The sequence below is a fragment of the Anas platyrhynchos genome, chromosome 5 (assembly GCF_047663525.1).
Source record: "Anas platyrhynchos isolate ZD024472 breed Pekin duck chromosome 5, IASCAAS_PekinDuck_T2T, whole genome shotgun sequence".
In the NCBI taxonomy this organism is placed as follows: domain Eukaryota; kingdom Metazoa; phylum Chordata; class Aves; order Anseriformes; family Anatidae; genus Anas; species Anas platyrhynchos.
This window is the reverse complement of record NC_092591.1, coordinates 36,275,680-36,293,529: the sequence shown is the minus strand read 5'-3', so window position 1 is coordinate 36,293,529 and position 17,850 is coordinate 36,275,680. Positions and strand designations below refer to the sequence as shown.

Below are 17,850 nucleotides of genomic sequence, written 5' to 3'. Positions count from 1 at the left end.
ATTTTCCGCCTTTCAGCACTCCCTGATAACAAAAACTGATGTAGGAGCTCTTCTTCAGGGGAGAATCTCACTTTGGTCTCTGTATTTTGTCTTGAGAAAACCACAGGGCTCAGAGTGCAAAAAGAGCTTACATACTGGAAAGGTGCAGCAGGCAGCTGAGACAAACTGCAAGGGCAGGATTGACAGCACAGTGAGCTTCGTGGTTCAGCTGTTTGCAGGCCAGTAATTCGCATCCTCCACTCACTGTATTGATCTCTCCCCAAGCAGTACTATGAAATACTACAGAGAGCCCTATTAGTCACAGAGGTGTGTGTATGGGGGGGGGGGGGGAAATGATACCTTTTTTCCTGTTTCTTGGTATTTGAGGGGAAGAAGGGTGTTCTTTCACCCTGAGGGAGAGGGAATGATGCGATGTGTGCCCACGTCTGCCTGGAGAGGGTGCCTCCTGGAAGGGCAGCTGGACCTGGGAGTGTGTTGTATGGTGACCGTGATACAGGTGGGTGCAGGCTGTATCCTGGCACACAGCTGGGGCTGCACTTTGTGATGTGAATAATAACCTGCCAGCACAGCAGGGAGAGGAGGTCTCCTGGCATGTAACCTTCCTGCTGGTAAATCCTGTCTGATCTGCACAGAAATGCTAGAAAATGTGCATGCTTCTTCTGGGGTCTCTGAAGGGGCTATGTTCCAGTTGGGAATTAGAGTTTATATTCCCATTGAGAGTTAGACTAGTGTACAGGACTGATTTCAATGTAATCCCCTTGTAAGGCTGAATCCAGTGGGACTTCTCACAAAACTTGGTGAACTGGGGAGCAGAGCTGCTGGGGAGGGAGTCTGGTCTGTGAAAGATCTGGCTCTTGCTTAGAAGTTTGCTTAAAAACTGTGAAAAGAGCAGATAAGCTGCTACCAGATGTAAACATAATGGCGATGTACTCCGTGGAGTCTTGCAGTTGGTGAAAGCTATTCTACTATAACTAAGAACAAATCTAGAAAAAAAAAGAAAAACAAAAACTCCTGACAGGTTTTATAAGAAAACTATCTTACAGTGAAACCCGGCTAGCAAATAGTATTGTAGAATGACTTTCTGCTTTCTATCATCCTTGTAAATGAGCTTACTTCTTATTTCTCATATGAAAGAATAAAACACATTTATTGCCATTTATGATGATGCTCTGGGTTCAGATAAACCCCCTTTTAACCAGGTTGCAATTTCAGGCAAATGGTGGAAATAAAATCAGGACATAAAATTGTGCAAAGACAGCTAATGACCAAGAAGCAAATAAATATTTTTAACTACTGCTTCTTCAAGAAATCAAAAGCTAGATATGTTTCTCTCCTAGGCTGATGAATTGCATGGTGAATCGAATTTTGTCTTCTTCAATCTTATATTTTGTCAGAATTGTAGCTTTGGATACTGTGTCTAATCCACAGAAAGACATATGTGTCGGCAAGATCTGAAGGTTGGGGTTGTAATATTGCTGTCTAACTATAGATCCTGAGACAAGGAATCAATAGGGAGAAGTAAATAAAAGTTGGTGATGAGCCACAAAGGCCTAGTTTGTCAATCTTCATCTGAAAACAAATGCTGTGCCCAACATGGAGACTAGAAGTACCACCTGTCCTAATTGTAAAGTGAGTAAATCAGTGTTTTTCTTATTTTCTGCTGATTGTTTGATTAGCTACTTAAAGCTTGGTATCAAACTGTGATGATGACTTCAATGAAAATTACAAGGAAGTGCCAATCATAAGCTTGTTTCTGGACATAAAAAAATTGCACCCAATTTAGGTAAAATTTTAACTTGGTTTCACCTCTTGTCCTAAATATCTAAGCTACCTTGTCATAAAAACTAGGAATTTTATTGATAACTAATTTTAAAATTATAATTTGGGGTATTCCACAGAAGATGTCTGGTGGGGGGGAAAGTGTAAAGCTTAAGTTCCTTGAATGCAAAGGTAAAAGAGACTGAAGTGCTACTTACAGTCCAAAGCATGCTACAATATTATTATTAGAAATGGTAACACGTTGAAGTATTTCTGTGGCAGATTTCAGTGTTTTTTTTAGTCTTGATTAACTTCCCATTCTAGTAATATCATACACTAAAAGAAAAAAAAGTGTATTTATAAGATTGGTCAAGAAATTGTCATCACCTCATCTGAGTATTTGGTATAATCTACCTTCTACTGTGCACCGCATATTGCACTGCCCTGATTTGGCAAATGCCCTTTCAGTCCCCTGGAGTGTGGCTTGACGTAAAGGAAAACATTGCTGCATATGATTAACAGATCATTCTTCCTTGGCCACATCTGTATTATGATGGCATATGCAAAGAGAACCAATAATATCCGTTTGCTGCAGAAGTCTTTGAAATAGCCTGCATATGTTAAGAGGGCACTTGATTGTGTGCATATGCCAAGAATGGGAGGAAACTGGATTATTATCAGGCCAAAATAACAGTTGCAATTTTGAGTTATCCTCCTCCTGTGTACCGCTGGCTTATGCAGCAAAATGATTTCTTTACCTCAGTCTGGACATACTAAATTATAGAAGAAATACTGGATTAAGAATAGGTTGCTCTCCAGTCATCTGACTTAATGCCCCCTTTTAAATATTTTATCTAAAAATCACGCACTCTTCACCAACATTGAGTTCTAATTTTCTTAGAGTACGTTCTTTGTACAGGGAGTAATATCCATCACCCTGAAGAAGTATTGTAAGGCTAAAGTAGAGTACAGAAGACAAGCCAGTTACTTGCTGTATTGCAGAGATTCAATGCATAGACTGAATCTACTGCTGTTGCAAGATACAGTTTGTTTCTCTTAAAAGCTAGTCGTGATTTTTTTCGTACTTCGTTAATGATGCCTACATCTGGCCTCATTATCAGTTTTACCTTCAGGCATGGACGGATTCCAATAATATTATTTCCCATCTTGTGTCTTAATGTTTTCAGCCTGCCTGCATTTAAGTGGCTAAACAATGAAATTTAATTGTCCTCTCAAGCATGTCAGATTCTCTGGCTTATTTTACTGGACTCAGACTAAATATTCCCAGGATCCAGTTCTCTGGAACAGGGCTGTCTCTATTAAACTGGGTTATGCTGCTGTGGATCAGGGTAGAGCCAGTAATATTCTAGGAGCAGGGTTAGGGAATTCCATCTTCTCACACAGGAATACTGTTTAACGTGAATCATTACTGTAAGGCTGAGGCTAATCTCTCCAAATTCAATCAATGGCTCCTAAAGAGAAGTATAAAGGTTTTTACAGCATTTAGTGCAGCCTTCAGGCACATTATTAATGAACGTTATCCCTCTTTCCTCCTTTCTGTGGAGAAGGTGAATGGCTTTTATGTAACGTTAATGAAACAGCAGCTGGAAGAACTAACGCTTCGTAATCCTGATGGTTACATTATCACAGTGTATTTATGGGTAACACATCCTAAGAACTCCATCTCTTAACAGCTGTGTTTGTAATTCTAAAAGGTATTTTGGCAAATGATGTTGTTGAAATATAGGCTTCATAGTTCTGTTTTCTTCTGAGTCTACTGTAAATGATGCTTGTCACAATTGGCTTTGTTCCCAACAGAGGGAATACCTTCTCCTCACCCATGACAATCTTCTGTGAGATTTTTTGGTTCTTGTTTTGTTTTTCATCCCCCTCTGACATCCTTTTTTCCTTTCAGATTTCCACACCATTAGACAGTATTTTTGAAATTCCTCTGCAAAATACCATGAGCAACCACTTAATCAGAAATGCAATATTGAATAAAAATGATCAAAATTGTTTGTTTATAACGGGGAAGAGAACTGATATGGTTGGGGGTTTTGTGTCCATCCCTTCTGCCTACTCCCCTGCTGGGGAAACAAACAAATAAAAAAAAAATAGATCAACTACATCTGTTTTGAGTCAGTCGCTTCTATCTTCTGGTTTTCCAAGAATAGCCAGCTGCTGCCATTGGTTAGCTAACTGTTGGGGAGGGAAATGCGGGCTGTGCCAGTAGCACAGTCTCTTGAAAACACGGGTCCAAATGTGTGCTCACCGTGAGTCATGGCTGCGTGTTTGGGTGTTTTGCACTGCAATTCCTCCTCATTAGGGGCGATGAGCTCCCGGCCTTATACCTGTTGGGAGGGCAGAGGGGCTGGGTGGGGTTCAGGACAGAACCTGGGGGGGCTTCTGCCACAGGAGTGATGGTATAATAATGTGCCTTTAAAGCTAGTTTTCCTAAAATATGACTGGAATCAAGTTGTTTAATGAAGGATCCTCAGCATTATGTATCTATAGGTTGTGAAGTGCTTGGTGGTGCTCTCAAACCCCCTTCACTCATCTTCCTTTCCACCTGATGCAGGGCTTTGGGGATGTGCTTATTTAGGGGGAAGCTTGAAGAGCTGGGATGTGATGAGCATTAAGGACCCAAGTGACTTTGTGTGTGCTGAAAACACTACAAGGAGCCGTGTGGTGGGGGACAAGGCACTCTGGGCGCTTGGTGAACTGTGGTACTGACAGGAAATGGACGTGCAGTGAGAAGGGGGAGGTGATTTTCCTTTAACTTCAGAAGGGGGAGGTGATTTTCCTTCTTTTATTTCACTGAACCACCTGCCCGAGGCCGGACAGCCCCATCCGAGGTCCTTTTTTCCATCGGGCCTCACCCCCACACCCCCCCCATCCCCTCCCCTCCGCGCCGCCGGGTGGCGCTGCGCGGGGCTGTGCGCAGGCGCGGTCCGCCCCCTCCGCAGGGGCTGCCGGGCTGCCGGCGGCGCGGGGGCGGGCGGGCGGCCCGGGGCCCGGACATAAGATGGCGGCGGCGTTGCTGGGGAGGCGGCGGCGGCGCTTGCGGCCGTGCGGGCTGTCGCGGAGCGCGGGCGGTGCGCGGCTCTGCCCGGGCTCGCAGGGCGGATAGAGCGGGGCCCGGCGGGCGGAGCAGGCGCCGCCATGGGCTCGCAGGTGCTGCAGATCCTGCGCCAGGGCGTGTGGGCGGCGCTGAGCGGCGGCTGGTACCAGGACCCGCACCAGGGCGCCGGGGTCAACGCGCTGCACCTCTACCTGTGGCTCTTCCTGCTCGGCTTCCCCTTCACCCTCTACATGGTGAGCGGAGCGGGGCCGCGCCGCGGGGGGGGGCTGCTGGCCTCAGCCCCGCTCTCGGGGCTGGCGGAGCTGCCGGCCCTCGGGACGGGCAGCGCGAGAAATCCCCGCTTGTGGCAGCCGGGGGGCGGCCCCGGTGTTTTTGGGGTGATTTCGCGTTAAACCTACCCGGCGCTGGGATCGCGGTGATTAAAAGTGCTGACCTTCAGACCCAGGAGTGCTCCTGGCGCGTGGAGTTGGCTTCAGGAAGGGCACAGCCAGCTGTGGCAAAAGGAGGCTTCTTTCTGTTGCCCCTCCTGTGCTGTACATAACTTAGGAACTACTAATATTTCACCTCGGGTTGCTCAGTAGAACAATGTGATCGTTTTGGGTGTGATGGGACCCGTCCTGGGCGTGACACAGAACGCAGTTTGCAAATCTGCCAGGTCCAGAGGCTCTGGGAACATAAACTAGAAACTGCCTTGTAAAAAAATATGAGCTAGCAAATGACACCTTGGAGGAAAAACTCCGCACGAGTGCAGTTGTGAAGGTTTAGAGCTCTTGGGCCTGGTATTTGCTTTGTGAAAAAAGCAATATTTACATCTGGAATGTGAAATGCTGCGAATTAGCTACTGTGGAAGAGGAGGTTACAGCCCCGTGCAGTTCTGAATTCATACTGCTGTGTCTTGGAAAAGGTAGCTCCAAGGCTTTTTGTTTGAAAACTTTAGACTGCTGGCAAGGAAACCACAGGCTGAGACAAACTGCTTTTAAAACCAAAGTTGATGTGACAACAGTTAGATAAAACTTTCCACTAAGCAGATCCACCCGCAATAAAAACTGAGAATCTATATCTACTCAGAGTTCCGCTGAAGATGGGAAGGAGAGAGACCTTCTGGTCTCAAATGCAGCTTTTTCAGAAGTAGTGCTCTTCTGTTTCAGCAGAATAGTTTGTTTAGTTAGCACTACCTTGCTCTGCTTATAAAGGTAAAGTGAACTACGTGCTGCATGGCAGGAGACTTTTGAGGAGGGTCTGATTTATTTAACGTGCCAGTCTGCTGTCAGCTGATAAATCCAGACCAGTGTTGGGATCTCCTGCTGCCCTCGAAGCAGTGGTTAGGTTTCGGTTGCTCGTACTATGGGGTAAACTTCAGTGTTTGCTTAAACTTGTTTCTTTCCCTGTGCACAGGGAAAAGATGAGCAAAAGCAAGCTGCTTCAGGTTTTGTTGAGGTCAGAGAAATTCTCTTGCTTCATAGCTCTGGACAAGTTAAAGATGCAACAACAAGTGCCAACTTCCCTGAGAAAAAGTAGGGAGATTAGTCACAAGTTGAAGCAGATTGAATCATATTTGGCTGTTTTCCCTCTTTCCACCCTCTGCAGTTTAAGTGTTGTCTAGACATAAACTAAACAGGCAGAACAGTGATGGTCATCTTAGTCCTTTAGCATCTCTTAACTTCTTGTCAGGCTAAAAAGGGGTAAATGTTGCATAGCTGTAGGACATACATAAATAAGCAGAACTTGCTAAAAAGTCTTAGGTAATCGTAATCTGAATTCTGAGTGTGGCTCACTGCTGTGTAGGAGGGAGTTTCTAAGCTAGCTTCAAATGACTTGTTGCTGGCAGACAACCCTGTGTGTTTAAAAAATAAAGTATATATAAAGACCTAACATGCTGGCAGGTCTTAGATTCCATATCAAACTACCTCACGTAAGGAATTCCAAGATCAGAGTGCTGCTTTGGTGCACAAGGGCAGCAGGAAGTGTAGATAGTTCCAAGTTGTTCAAGTAGCAACAAAGGCAGTAGAATCCCTTCAGAACTTAGCCAGTAGCGGGTTCTCAACACTGAATGCACCTTACATGAAGCTAATCACTTCTTCCAAGTGTTATTTGTTCCCAAACAGGATCAGAATGTGATCTTTTTTGACACTGGTAATTCAGATGTGCTTGTTGCTTAAAGATGTGGTTTGTTGCACCAAACGCTGATAATCTTCCATCTCTGCATTCAGCCCGTTGGTCCCCTGTCTTCAGATTAAAATTTGGTAGCGGTTATGGTTACCAAGTTGTTGTGTATCTGTGTGTTTCTTGGCTTGTGCTCATAGGGCTGATGGGTTTAATGTGAGGTGCTAACCAGTTGAAGGAATTAGCAGCCAAATTCAGCTAGCCTTTTTTCCTTGCTTTGTTTTTTTGTCTGCCTTCTGAGCTTGGACACATGGAAGTCTGTGGTCTGTGCCCTCGGTGAAGGAGAGCAGACAAACAGATGCATCCATGTATCGGTATTACAGATCAGGATGCTCCTCTTGTTCTGTGTTTCTGTCATAAGAGCTGGTCCCTGGTTTTAGATGAAACCAAAACTCAGGTTGGGAGAAGAAAATATGCCACAACATGAGGAGACTGCACAGCTGGGTTGCAAAATACAGTGGTAGCGCTGCAAAAAGGTGCCCTAAATCCAGAGGCTGATGTTGTGCACCGGTGTTGCAAGGGGGAGGAGAGGGGAGGAGGCTGCCAGAGGCTTCCCCGGCCGGAATGCTGTCCCAGCCCCACCACGTGCACAGGAGGGGGCGAAGTCTTGGCTCCCGCACCCGGGGAGCTTTGCCAGGGGCTGATGATGAGCCAGGAGCGTACCTTGCTTGGGGTGATGGGCTCGTACCTACACAGCTTGTCTCTCAGGCGCATTTACACAAGAGTTCACTTAATAGACTTCTGATTTCCTGACCTGTGTACATAGCTATAGGAGTAGGTCATGCAAATGCAGCTTCGTGTGAAAGTCTTCTCTAGAGGAGTTCTCTGAGATAAGTGTTGTTTCTTAAATGGAGAGTTCGAGTACTTGGCTGTGTGATGAGAACCCCTGTATCTCACCTTGTTCTAAGCCACATCTAGTGTCTTGGCTAGTACAGGTTTCGTTTGTACGTTCCAAGTTTCAGTCAAAAACTGGATAACTTGTAAGTGAACGTGCTTCCAGATAGCAGCAGCCTTCAGGGCTCTGGCTGTTCATAAACAAACGGTGACAGATCTGCTGTTTCTGGATCATCTTTCCTCTTCTCCATTATGATTGTGTCTGTAAAATACTGGCCTTAAAATGCTGGAACTTCAGAGCATTTTACAAGGCAACTATTATAGTTAAATGAATATTTGATTGATGTCACTTACATAAGGACTTCCAATCTGATTTGGACTAGGAGAGAGTCCTATGAATGTTCTTAACAGCTAACACCTACACCTCTATTCCCCAAGTAATTGGGAAACTTCATCTTATCTGTGGTGCCTAGCTAAAGCTGGATGTGTCTTGAGAAGATCCATAAAGTTGCCTTTGATTCTTCGTAAGTGCAGCACAAGCTGTGGTGAGGTGGAACTTCCTCTGTTTCCTGGCACTTCTGTGTTTGAAATGGTGCCTCAAGGTACAGACACCTTTGTGGTTTAAATGGGAGTGTTTTAAAGCCCCGTGACTGGTGGTCTGAGGCTTCTGCTCTGGTCTAGGTTGACATCTGATGTCTAGGAGTGCTCAGGTGTTTGCCACCCACCCTGCCACAAAGGGCGTGCTGTGGCACAGCTGAGATGGCCTTGCAGCCTCTGTGTCCAGAAAGGACAGCCCTACTCCTCAGAACTGTGTACTGCTGCATCTCAACTTTGTTCACTTTATTCATCTGACCAACAAGTTTTACTCCCCTTGCGTTAAACCTCAGGTGTTTCAGGAAGGTGCAGCAGTAGACCACTGGTTGCCAGTTACAGGTTTCTCCCTACCTGCCTAGGGGGGAGCAAGTACCCTGCTGCCGGGAGTGGGACCGTACTTTTCCTTGCCAGTACAGCAGACTTGCAGTTTTAGTTTAAGATCACACCCAAATCATGCCTTGTAATGTGTGCTTTAGAAAAGGAGAGAGTAAAAATGGGGTGCAGTGCTCTGCTCTGTGTATATAGTTTTTATCATGTAGGGGGAAGATGAAAGCCAAAGTAGCCAGTCTTGAAATGACTGATTATTTTGAGATAAGAGTCCACATATATCAGTATGCATTTCATAAGTTGTCTTGAAAGGTATAAATTTTGAAAGTGAATGCTGAGGGAAAGGTGTTAGAAAGCTGGTGTCTGCCCTGCTGCTTTCCTCCCCACCCCGTGTTCTTGACAGAACTTGACTTCCCTTTAAGGTACAGGGAAATACTTTTAGCTTAGAGTTTATCTAATTTTTTATTTGACTTGTTCAAACACAGGATGGCTGATGTTTTCAACAGAATGTAATTAAACCAGGCAGTTTTTGTATGGTCATGTCTAGCTCTCTTTTCTCCTATTAGAGCTTCAGGTGCGACTGGTGCTGTTTGCTGTCTGTTTTCTTCTGGTGCCAATGAAAGTGTCCTTAGTGATGTGCAGTAAAAGGAGTGTTTCTGTGAAATACTGCAGCAGGTACAGACCTAGAGCTTGTTAGCAGGCACTCACTAGTTGTAACCTGAGGATTTTAGTCTGTTGGGCCCAGTAAAAATGCTTGTGAAATTTCTCATGAAAACAACTGCAATGAGAGCTAGCTGGAGACTTGCAGGACTTCAGCATTCCTATTAGAATCTTGACGATCCTGTTGTGTAGGATACTCACTTACACTGGTCTCATCAAATGGGGTAAAATGTCACATACTACGTAAATTACACTATGGTTATATTAGGTTGGAAAGGATCTTCAGGATCCTCAAAGCTGACTCTTAACTGACTGGCACTACCAAGTGCCATCAAGTCCCTTAGTGCCACATCGACACGTCTCTTAAATGCCTCCAGGGGTGGGGCCTCCAGGGCTGGGGCCTCCACCGCTTCCCTGGGCAGCCTGTGCCAACGCTTGGCCACCCTCTCCATGAAGAAATTCTTCCTAATGTCTGATCTAAACCTCCCCTGGTGCAATAATGTCATTTTAAGTAGCCTTGGCTTATGGAGAAAAGACCCCAAATGGAAGCTGGGTGTTTATAAGTTTGGCAAAGAAGAACAGGGAAGGCACCAGTGGTTTAGGTTGAGGTGAAGCAAAGCTACCTCTCAAGGCTGTACCATGGGTAGTGCTGCTGTGCCACAGCATGAGGCTGAGCTAAGCTACGATCAGAGAGCAAACCATGCTGGACATGCTCGAGTTTCTTCTATTCCCAGAATATACATCCTATCCAGAGAGGAGTAAGTCCTAATAAATACAAAGAATGAAAAATATTGAGTTAATTTATTATTTTGAACACTGCAGTCCTGTGGAAATGGGATGTGAGGAAAAAGCACCCTTTAAATCTTCGTTGGGTTTGAGGCAAGTTGCATTCATTTTTCATGTTTTGTATCTTGTTCTCAAAGCTTTCCTTTGCTAAACCTGATGGTAGATTTTGCATTTCACAGGATAACCTGGATACAGTGTGTGACCTGGTCACTGATGGATAGGAGGAAGAGAAATTTAAGAGCTCTCTAGGTAGCTAGAAAGTATAGGCCTGTCTCTTACAGACTAACTTTGGTCATGTAGTGTTAAGCTGATTGCAGAAATGGCTTCTGAACAGTGGGCGCTTGTAAAGGAGAGGCCAATCTAACTCGTGTTTGTGATTTGGTAGCAGACGGCTTAGCAGGTACAGGAAGATTAAACATTTTGCCAGAGTTAATGGGCTTGCCCGTGCTTGCAGAAAGCTAGCTGCCTCTGAAGCGTTGCATTTCTGGAGGAAACCCTTGTTGTGTTGCTCCAGGGGTTATGGAAGCCGTTAGCATCGCTGCGGCTCCTGGTTTCTTATTGATGCCTTTTTTTGTATGTCTTTGTTTCCTTTTTCTCCTCCTGAGGTGGTGTTTGGTAAGTGGATCTTTCCCTATCCATGGGGTCTTGTCCAGCTCAGCATGAACCATGGCAGGCAACATTGAAGTTAGCATACCCCAGCTTAGTTTGCCTGTCCCATTTCAAGCACTGTATTAGGTATTGACTTGTTTTAGAGGATGGGATGTGGGTTAAACTTGATCTCTTTAAGAAAAGAAGTCGTAACAAGTAACCTCCCTCCTGATAGATTCTAGACTAAATTATTTATACTTGCTTGGTTTGGGAAATGTTGTGTTGATTGATTGGTTTTGCTTCCTGCCAGAAAGTCAGCAACCAGATTAGGGATTGGTTTTGTTCTGAAGTCAACAGTTGGTGCAGTATTTAGAAATAATTATTCCTTTACCCCTTTTGTTACTACAGTATTTTGTATTTAGAAATCTCTTTGAACAGTGTTTTTGCTAAACTCCCAGCTCAAATGGCATCCAGTTCTTCCAGGACATTCTCTTGAATATGTAGAAATACTAATGTTTTAATCACATCTCTGTCAAAAGTGACTAAAATTAGCTCAATGTGCAAGATGTAGAGGGCTTTCTGTCATACTTGCTGGTCATGTTCCCTTTCTGCAGCACGTGCATGGGCTTTTGATTGCTATAAAGACCCCTCAGTTGCTGAGGGTTATAAGGGAGTGTGAAGAGATGTATGAAACAAGCTGGGCTTAACCTTAAAATAGAGGTCTAAAAAGGCAGCTTACTTATTCTTCTTGTCTGCTGAGTTGATGTTTGTGCTGGGTAACAAATGCTGTTCAATTCCTATTGTCATTTGTCTGTATATAGGCTTAAATGTTCAGAATGTGATATGAAACTGTACTAGCAGCAGGGTAAAGGACAGTGATGTAGCAGAATGTTTGAGTACCCAACTTCGTGTTGCTTTTGTGAGGAACACGGTGTGTTTGTGGGTGGCGTCTGAGAATTAATACTTCATTTTGTTTAGTGACTGGGCGAATGAAGTGGCAAAAGTATAAATGCAAATAAAAGGTGAATTAGAAAGGTAAAAGCCTTGAAGGGAAAACTGGAGCTTGACCAGTATCCTGAACGCTTCTCCAACAGCTCTCAGGCTGCGCTTAGTGTCTGCTGCTGAAGTGACTGATCTGTAAAAGCCTTGTGGGTCTCAGCAAAAGCTGTATGAGAAGTCTTAATTTTAAGTGGAATTTCCTAAGTTGAATTTAGGACTGAGGTTATTTGTATGGCTTTTGGCCACCTCTGACACAGCTGAAAAGTTCTCTTCAGAAGATCTGCGTTGGCTGCCTTTCCTTGGGCATGTAATGGTCGAGTACAAATGCGCCTTGTAGCATGTGGTCTTGCAGGCTGATGTGGGCTTCTGCTTCAAAGTGTGAGCCATGAATGTAAACAGACCTCTTTTGTATGCAGGTAGGGGAAAGCTAGCCTTTTGTGACTGATCCATATCTTGTCATGCAAGAGTAGCTGTTGGAAGCTGATAAGCTAAGTCAAAACATCTAGTTGGGGTAGTTGAGCAATTTTCTCCCATCCACCATGCTGTCACTCACTTTTTTTTTTTCTCCAAAAAATGGAATTGATGTTGTGTGCTAGCCCTAAAACAAAGTCTCACTCTGTGCTTAGCTTAGTCTTCAAGTTGCTTAAAATCTCTCCCTCTTACTTAGAAAAAGTAATTGAAAATATGGTGACATAAAAATCATGCTAGCTGTAGATCTCCTAGTTTTGGTCCCACAGCCCAACAGAGAACAAGAATGAGACTTAAATTTGGCTCTCAAACATGAGTGGTTGGTCTACTTAGCAAGCTACTGTGGTGCTTCGGTATCTTGTAGTCCAATGTTTTTCAAAATCTTGCTGGACTTGTAATCATCTCCATACAGGGTTTGCCTTTATAGTGTGTGTATGGCTTTTTATCTTTAATTTTTAGTAAGTTCACAATTGCCTGAATGAAGGAAACTGTTAAACTCCAGGTGGCTATATGTATTCATATGGACATTTGACCTCATATTGACTAACTCTTCTTCTGCTCTTCTTTTGAAAGGCCCTTCCTTCTTCCATGATGATAGTAGCTGTCTACTGCCCGGTAATAGCAGCACTCTTTATCGTTTTGAAGATGGTGAATTACCGCTTGCACAGGGCACTGGATGAGGGAGAAATTGTGGAGAGGAATGCCACTGAGCGTATGGACAGAGGTGCAAAAACAGAACAAAGCAATGTTTCGGCCAAGAGGAAAGACAGCAATGGGCCCAGGTAAGGTGTCTGCCAATGTTTTAACTGTTTATCATTTCCAGCAGTAAACACTTGCATCAGATGTGTAACCAGAATGGTGATCGAAATAACCAGTCCTTCAGAACCACAGAGGTCTGCATTTATATTCCTCAGTGCTGAAGTGTAATCTTAAAAACCAGACTTTTTTTATGTATTAGGTTTGAAATGATGGCTTCATGTTGATTTCCTGGTTCTTCCCCCAGAGGAGTTCTAGAACAGTATTGAAAGTGTTGGAAGCATTGAAACAACAGCATGGAAAATATGTGCTGATTAGGTTGCTAAATACTTAATGAACGCAACCAGAACAAGTAATCTTATTTCAACAGTAGACTTGTTTTTAAAAATCGTGCTGTCAAAGACTACATGCTAATCATTTTATCGCCAAAAGTAACATCTGATCTGGATTTAGTTTGCTCAGTTTTGCAAAAGCAAGATCAGAGTCAAGCATTGCCTCCAGTTGTAGGCTTTCTTCGGAAGAACCCTGTCCTCTCTACTCAGAAATTCTGGAATTGCTCAGCTCAGTAATGACGGTGATGATTCTGAAGTACTGTCAATAGGAGGTGATTCCTTTCAACAGATCTTTGCTGTTGCCAGCATTAAAAAAGAGGCTTCCCTCCTCTGACCAGTCAATGTGAAGAGCAAAAGATGACTCATCAGCAAGGGCAGCCTAACCAGTCTGATCAGACTGCGGATGTGTTGCGAGCTCTGTTATCCAGGCCTCTGCTTGGCTGCAGTTAATTGGGGGCATCCTAAGAGTTAGACTATGTGAAATAAATCAATCTTGAATTCTTTGCTTCTTAAAGACCTTTCTCTTTTCTTCAAGTTTCAGGTACAAGCATCTATGAGTTGTTTTCAGAGTGAGGGATTTGGTAGACTGTCCTGACTCTTAAAATAGTCGTGTTGGTGTGTTTTTTGTTCTTTTTTTTTTTTTTTTTTTAAATTAATACACCTCAAAACCCTGAAACTTTTAAATAGTGGCACTATGTTATACAGAAATGTAATTAAAAGAAGCCTCTTATCCTGTGCATTAGGCTCAATGAAAGGAAGTGTTCATGTGGTGTTCTTTAAAATCTTCGGCATAGAAGGGAAAGGATTTCACTGTGCATAGGGGTAGCTTCTCTAGGGATGGGTCTTAAGTTCTTCTGTATCTGCTCTCAGCTTAGTATTGCTCACAAAAACCATGTCTTCGATTCCTTTAAAGCTGGTATACGGTAACTTGCTGTATCAATCTTTTATAACCTGACCCTTTTTCCATTGTGTGTTTGGTAACTGAACCTGCTGACTTCAATTGTGACTCCACTGAGGTTACCATACACCCTACTAAAACTGAATTAAGTTGTTTTGGCAGAATGCTTGCCTAAATGTATACTAATGTTGATTCTGCTTAATAAAATTCATGAAAGTAAACTAGTGGTCTGTTCTGTGTGAATGCAACCTTGCTGATGTGTGTTTTAGATGCGATCCTTGGATTTAAATTTTTTTATAAGCCATATAGGTTTTGCTTCCAAAACAGTTGCCAGGACTTGGCATGAACTTTCTTGTTCTAGTATCGTGAATTACGTTTTGGATATTTCAGAAGTTCTGTTTTTTCTGAGGAGCAGTGATTGTGGGCCAAGTTACTACACTATAAGCATTTGTGAGCTCAGACGTAGAGGTTAGTTTTCTGTGTGTCCTGCTTGCCAACTAAAGTTTCATTAACTTTATATGATCCTTGTTCCCACTTTCAGGTCTCTTAACTAGAACTGGGAACAAGGTCAATGCAGAAATTACGGAGTTACTTTTTGGTAAGTGGGATGTGCAGTATATACTAATCTTTGCCTGGAAGCTCACAAGAACACTGGGGTAACATTCAGACCAGCAGAGGAGATATAGGGTGAGGTTTGAATGTTGAGACTATGGAGTTAAATCAGAACAGTAATGGGAAAAACTTTTTTGAAGAAACTGTGTATAGGATTCTGTTGTGTTTTTTTGTTTTAATTCTGCTTTCCTAGCATAGGTAGGGTATAAGGGAGATAGGTAATACAGTCTGCAAAGATGTACTAGATTTTTCACCCCACACAGACCCTTATAGGGACCACTTCAGATATTGCTATTGATATTTTTGAGGAATTAAGTGATGGATTAGTTTCTGCTCAAAAAATGCGTTGACGATTCTGTTTAGCTTCTAAGAACTGCTCTTTTTTCATTCTGAAGAAAAGTTTATCTGTGAAATAGTGCTTTCAGGTTTCTGACAAAAATGGTGTGCTGTCATTTGGAGGCTTACGTGGACTGCTCTTTTATCATCTGTTCACATTAGTGTCTGAATAGGATCAAACTCAGGAGGGTTCCTAATCTTTCAAAAAAACCCACTAGCTTAGTTAAGCAAAGAACAACTTGCTGTTTCTTAAGAGGTGATTGTTTACCATTTCTCGTACTCCGTGTGAATTTGAAATTCTGTAGTTAATATTTCTGAAAGAAGGTTGTGTGCTTCAAAGATAGGACTGAGTTGTTGTCTTGGTTCTGTAACTTCTAGTACGATTGACTTCATACTTGACAGGGTGGTGTTAATTAAGCTTCAGCTTGTGTGGGGTTTCAATAAAACAAATAAATATTGGGAATACAGGCTCCTAATCTTGTGTCTAAGAAACAGTGCAAGTGTAAGCTGTTAGAGAGTATCAGTGGACCCAAACAGATGTCTTAAAACATTTAACTTGTAGTCTTGCATTTGGGGATAGGAATATGGCTTCTTGTGTCAGTGACTGCTATGACTTAGAGTAGGATAAAGAAAGCATTAACCTGGAGACGTTGCTGTCCTTGACATCAGTCAGTGTGGGAGAGCTGAATTTCACATGTACTTCTCCAAAAGAAAACTGGCAGCTGGAGCATGTGGTTTCTTGATTCATTGCCTTGGCGTTGCATACACTGCTTAAACAAGTAGAGCAAGGGAAAAAATAAAAAATTGTAATCTCTAACTCTTGCTTATATCTCTATTTTTTTCTCCTTGCATTTTTTCTGTGCCTGGCAGACCTCTTCTTGATCTCGGAGTTGTTTTGCTTTTTTCGAGTTTATAACTACTACTTCAAGCTTTAAGGAAAAAGTCTCTTAATACTTGAAATTGTTGTGATCTAGCATATTCAGTACACACTGTGATCCTTCTCGTATAATAGCAACTTTACCTTTAGCCTGGCCTCATTTTTTTAGTCAAGTGTGGTCCATCTCAGTCTTTAACCAGGCCCATTCCGGGGCTGTCTAAGTGCCTGAAGAAAACAGCAGAGTGAGGAGGATGTTTTTAACAGTGAGGGTTTTTAACTCCCCTCACCCAGCTTTCCAGAAGATGATGGAGAATGCTTTCTTAAAGGCAGTATATTCCAAATTCATATGTATTTCATGGGTCTGCAGGATGGAAGGAAAGGAGCTCTATGGGCAGAGGAAAATGCTCAAAAAGAAGAGAATGAAACCCTCTTTATGCTTTGTACTGAGATCAAAATTGTTCATTCTAAATTCTCTCTGAAAGTTGTAGTCTGAACATCAGATCTCTTTAGCTAATCAGCCTAAGTCAGGTATTAAACTGAATTAATTTAGGCTGGCAGCTTCTTAAGGCTTTGAGTTGGACACACTAATAGTAAATGTGCAGGCTCTGGATGCCTCATCTGTAGCGATCTTGGTTGCAGGTAGCTGGACATAATTTATTCACTCTTACCAGTTTGTGCAGTAACTTCACTGCTGTTTCGTTGCTATTCTTTTCACTTTGCAAGCAACCATTTGCTCTAAGGTATGAAGTTAGCAAACTATTAGAAATTGGTTGTAAGACTTGATAGCAGGAACAAATAGCAACTGTGCTGGCAGTGAAATGACTCTTAAGGATGTGGGCTACAATGGCATTTGGAGTCTTCTGTGCGTACAATAGTTAATCCTGGAAATCTGTACTTCCTGCTTGTTCCTGCAGACGTTTCTGTTTTGTTTGTTACTAACTCTTGTTAATCCTTTAGTTTCTGTGTGCTGTCACAGAACACAGCAGCTGTGCATAGACTCCTCTTGCGCTGTATTGTTGCTTATGCTGATATCTGGTGGTTCACTCTTAAACAAAATTGCCTCCTCCCCTCGTCCCTAACTATCATTTGGAGTGTTTCTGAGTAAATTACTCAAATGAGGAAGAAACTTCTTTTTTTTTTTTTTTTTTTTTTGTGAAAGGCATTATATGTTATTTCTGTAGACATCATAATATAAGCTGAACTTACATGTTTAAGAAGGTTTTAGTTAAAACTAAACTTTTTATTATGCCCTTAAGTGTTCTTAAAATGTTTATTTAAGGCATTCTCTGGCTACAGCTGATGGAAATTAAGCTGAATTCTGCATCTTGTGTTTTTTGTTTTTACCTGATTCTCCTTTAGCATTATTGATAAGATCAGGTCAGAAAGGGCTTGGTAAACAATCAGCAATAAGAGCATGCTTATGTCATGCTGCTGAGCTGTACCAAAATGGTAACTCTTTTTGATTTGCTGGACTTGGACCAGGACCATATTGTTCTGCTGAGTCATGGCTGGTTGTCTCTTAAGCTGGCTTATTTTTTACTAATGTAATATATTCTGAACTTCAGACATGATTTTTTTTTTTAACCCTTTGATGTAGGAACATTCAGGTTGTAGAGTTAGGCATTGAGTGGCCTTTGTGAGATCTGGAATGGTTCCCAGGGTTGTGCCCCAACATTGTGCTCTTTTCTCTGAGATTACAACAGCTTGAAATGTCATACTAAGGTATAAATTGTGTTTCAGGTCCTTCAGTCTATTGACATTGTTTGTAATACCCTAGCTT

At 42.7% G+C, this 17,850-nt stretch overlaps 1 protein-coding gene across 8 annotated transcripts in view; it reads left to right on the top strand.

The window, feature by feature from the left end:
* Positions 1-4,721: 4,721 nt before the first annotated feature.
* PCNX1 (pecanex 1) overlaps positions 4,722-17,850 on the top strand; it is an 85,908-nt gene continuing 72,779 nt past the window's right edge. For 4 of the 8 annotated variants that reach the window (XM_038179406.2, XM_038179405.2, XM_038179403.2 and 1 more), the window contains exons 1-2: positions 4,723-5,073; positions 12,833-13,041. In XM_038179406.2, the coding sequence (XP_038035334.1) occupies positions 4,921-5,073; positions 12,833-13,041 (362 nt within the window). In that variant the 5' untranslated portion in view covers positions 4,723-4,920. Of the gene's footprint in view, positions 5,074-12,832; positions 13,042-14,786; positions 14,844-17,850 lie in introns of those variants that run through there. The other 4 variants (XM_038179399.2, XM_038179400.2, XM_038179407.2 and 1 more) reach the window with 2 other exon arrangements.